This window comes from Coffea arabica, chromosome 2c (genome assembly GCF_036785885.1).
Source record: "Coffea arabica cultivar ET-39 chromosome 2c, Coffea Arabica ET-39 HiFi, whole genome shotgun sequence".
NCBI classification, from domain to species: Eukaryota; Viridiplantae; Streptophyta; class Magnoliopsida; order Gentianales; family Rubiaceae; genus Coffea; species Coffea arabica.
This window is the reverse complement of record NC_092312.1, coordinates 11143154-11146196: the sequence shown is the minus strand read 5'-3', so window position 1 is coordinate 11146196 and position 3043 is coordinate 11143154. Positions and strand designations below refer to the sequence as shown.

The following is a 3043-nucleotide window of genomic DNA, read 5'->3' as shown; positions in this document are numbered from 1 at the left end:
ATGGCTGTATCAGATAGATTAACTGAAAGTCTTGTGATCAAACTCATGGAAGTTATGAAGACCAATCCTTATGCTTGTTTTTTCCGTAGTTTACGCAACATACCTCAGCTGGATTCTTACCAGATAGTCTTAAAGTCTCACACTGATAATGATCAACGCGTATTCAACCAGCCAACAGCTTCTCAAATTGCGGCTCTTTGGGTGGAAGGAGAAAATTCAACTAACGTCTACTCGAGACATATACAAATCTATACTAAAGAGGGTCATACTCATCGAATTCAATATTATTATGGATGCTATGATCCTCTCCAGTACCCGCTGTTGTTCCCACTCGGAGAAACTGGTTGGCATCCAGGAATTAAAAGATCAGAAAAAATCAATCCAAAAAAAACAAAGAGAGCAACAAGAAAACAACACACTTCGGCAACATTGTCTAATTTCTCTTCTGCTCAAGAAATGATTGACAAGGAAGGGCAAGGTTAGACCATTTATATGCATTTCTTATCTTATATATACAAAGCTGTATATTTACACCACTTTTGTTATCTCTTATCTCTCTTATATATAAAAAAATACATATTTACATCAATTTTTCTTAATGCTCATCTGTAGCTATTCAGGAGTGCAACAACTCAAAAGAATATATATCAATGAGAGAATACTATGCTTATAAAATGCAAATTAGACACCAGTGTACGCCTAACATTCTCAATACTGGACGACTATTTCAACAATTTGTAGTCGAGATGTATGTGAAGATTGAGACCCAGAGATTGGATTTTTACAGAAGCAGGCAACAATTAATACGAAGAGAACAATTACAGAGACTCATGGACAGTATTATTCAAGGACAATCTCGCGGAGCACAGGTTGGCCAAAAAGTTATCCTTCCAGCTTCGTTTATTGGGGGTCCAAGAGATATGAAAAGACGATATGTGGATGCAATGGCTCTTGTACAAAAATTTGGCCGACCAGATATATTTATTACAATGACTTGTAACCCTGCTTGGTCAGAAATAAAAGAAACAATGTTACGTACAGATGAAGCTCATAACCGACCAGATCTTCTATCAAGAGTATTCCATGGAAAGGTGAACATTTTAAAGGAAGATTTATTCAAAAAACATATATTTGGAGAAGTCGCAGCATATACTTATGTTGTGGAATTCCAGAAACGCGGACTGCCGCACATTCATATGCTTATTATCCTGCAACCGAAATCAAAATTATATTCCACAGATTCGTATGATCGAATTGTGGCTGCTGAAATACCAGATGAACACGAAAATAAATATCTGTTCAATATGGTTCAAAAACACATGATGCACGGTCCATGTGGAACAAAAAACCCAAAGAATATCTGTATGCAAGGCTCATTTATGAGAAGATGCAGAAATAGTTACCCAAAGAAATGGGCCAGCAGAACAACTCATGGAAACAACACTTATCCAACTTATAGAAGAAGAGACGATGGCAAGAAAATTATTGTTCGTGGACAAGAGCTGGACAACAGGTGGGTAGTCCCCTACAACCCTTATTTACTTGCAAAATTTAATTGCCACATTAATGTTGAAATATGCTCTACTGTTAAAGCTGTTAAATACATCTATAAATATATCTACAAAGGACATGATAAGATACATTTCCAAGTTAACAATGATAGTGAACCAACAACTAATAACCAACAAACTCAGATTGATGAAATCACAGAATACCAATCTGCTAGATGGGTATGTCCAGTTGAAGCTATATGGCGTATTTATAGATTCTCATTATCTGAAATGTATCCTGCAGTTATTCATCTTCAACTACACCTTGAGAACTTCCAATGCATAACTTTTAATGAAAATGAAGACTTACGAGATCTTTTGCAAAATTCTTTCAGGAAAAGAACAATGCTAACGGAATTTTTCCACATGAATGCTACTGATCCATTAGCTAAACATCTCAAATGTACATACAAAGAATTTTCAGAGTACTTTGTATGGTATCCTGGAAAAAAGTATTGGGCAGTTAGACAACAAAAAGATAGCATTGGTAGGATAGTTAGCGCCAGTCCAACAGAGGGTGAACGTTACTTTCTTAGACTGTTACTTACTCATGTCAAAGCACCAACATCTTTTGACGACTTAAAGACAATAAATGGAGTTCATGTTGCTACATATCGATAGTCAGCTATCTTGAGAGGTTATTTTGAATAAAATGATTCACAAGAACAATGTATGGAAGAAGCTGCTTCATATCATATGCCACACAGTCTACGCAGATTATTCGCAACTTTATTGGTTTATTTCCCACCAGCAAATCCTCTAATTTTATGGAGCAAATTTGAACAGGCAATGTATGAAAACTACAATAAAATGTCTACTTTACCTGCTGAACAAGTTAGACTTAAGGTACTACACCAGATCAGCAACTTTTTGGATTCAATGGGAAAAGACATCAACAGCTTTTGCTTAGTGTCTACAACATTAAGATTCCGAGATAGATACACAAATACAAGAGATACCTCAAGTGAGATAAATATTCAGGTATCAGAAACAGATTTATCAACCGCTACACAGCTCAATACAGAACAAAAAGTTGCTTTTGATCACATAATGGATGCTATATTTATTAAACAAAAGGGATGCTTTTTTATTGATGGACCTGGAGGCACAGGAAAAACATTTCTATACAAAGCTTTGCTAGTTACTATAAGATCAAGAGGTTATGTAGCCCTTGCAACTGCATCATGTGGAGTTACAACATCTATCTTACCCGGAGGACGAACAGCGCACTCGCGCTTCAAAATCCCTATAGACATGAATCCAGCTAATATGTGTAAAGTTAGCAAACAAAGTGTTTCGGCAAATTTACTTCGCCAAGCAAAATTAATTCTTTGGGATGAAGCACCAATGACTCATCGACATGGAATCGAAGGAGTTGACAAACTTCTAAAAGACCTGATGAATTCTACAGAACTATTTGGAGGAAAAGTTATCGTGTTTGGGGGCGATTTCAGACAAGTCTTACCCGTAGTCACAAAAGGAATCAAAACAGA

The 3043-nt window shown here is 36.2% G+C and overlaps 1 protein-coding gene across 1 annotated transcript; it reads left to right on the top strand.

Moving 5' to 3' along the window:
* On the top strand, positions 1-2171 carry LOC113723886 (uncharacterized). The gene is made up of 2 exons (XM_027246848.1): positions 1-478; positions 613-2171. The coding sequence occupies exons 1-2, from the start codon at positions 1-3 to the stop codon at positions 2169-2171; spliced, it is 2037 nt and encodes a 678-aa protein (XP_027102649.1).
* Positions 2172-3043: the final 872 nt, after the last annotated feature.

Coding starts and splice junctions, on each gene's coding strand:
- LOC113723886 (XM_027246848.1), top strand. CDS start 1: ATGGCTGTATCAGATAGATTAACTGAAAGTCTTGTGATCAAACTCATG. Junction 479..612: donor GATTGACAAGGAAGGGCAAG/GTTAGACCATTT, acceptor GCTCATCTGTAG/CTATTCAGGAGTGCAACAAC.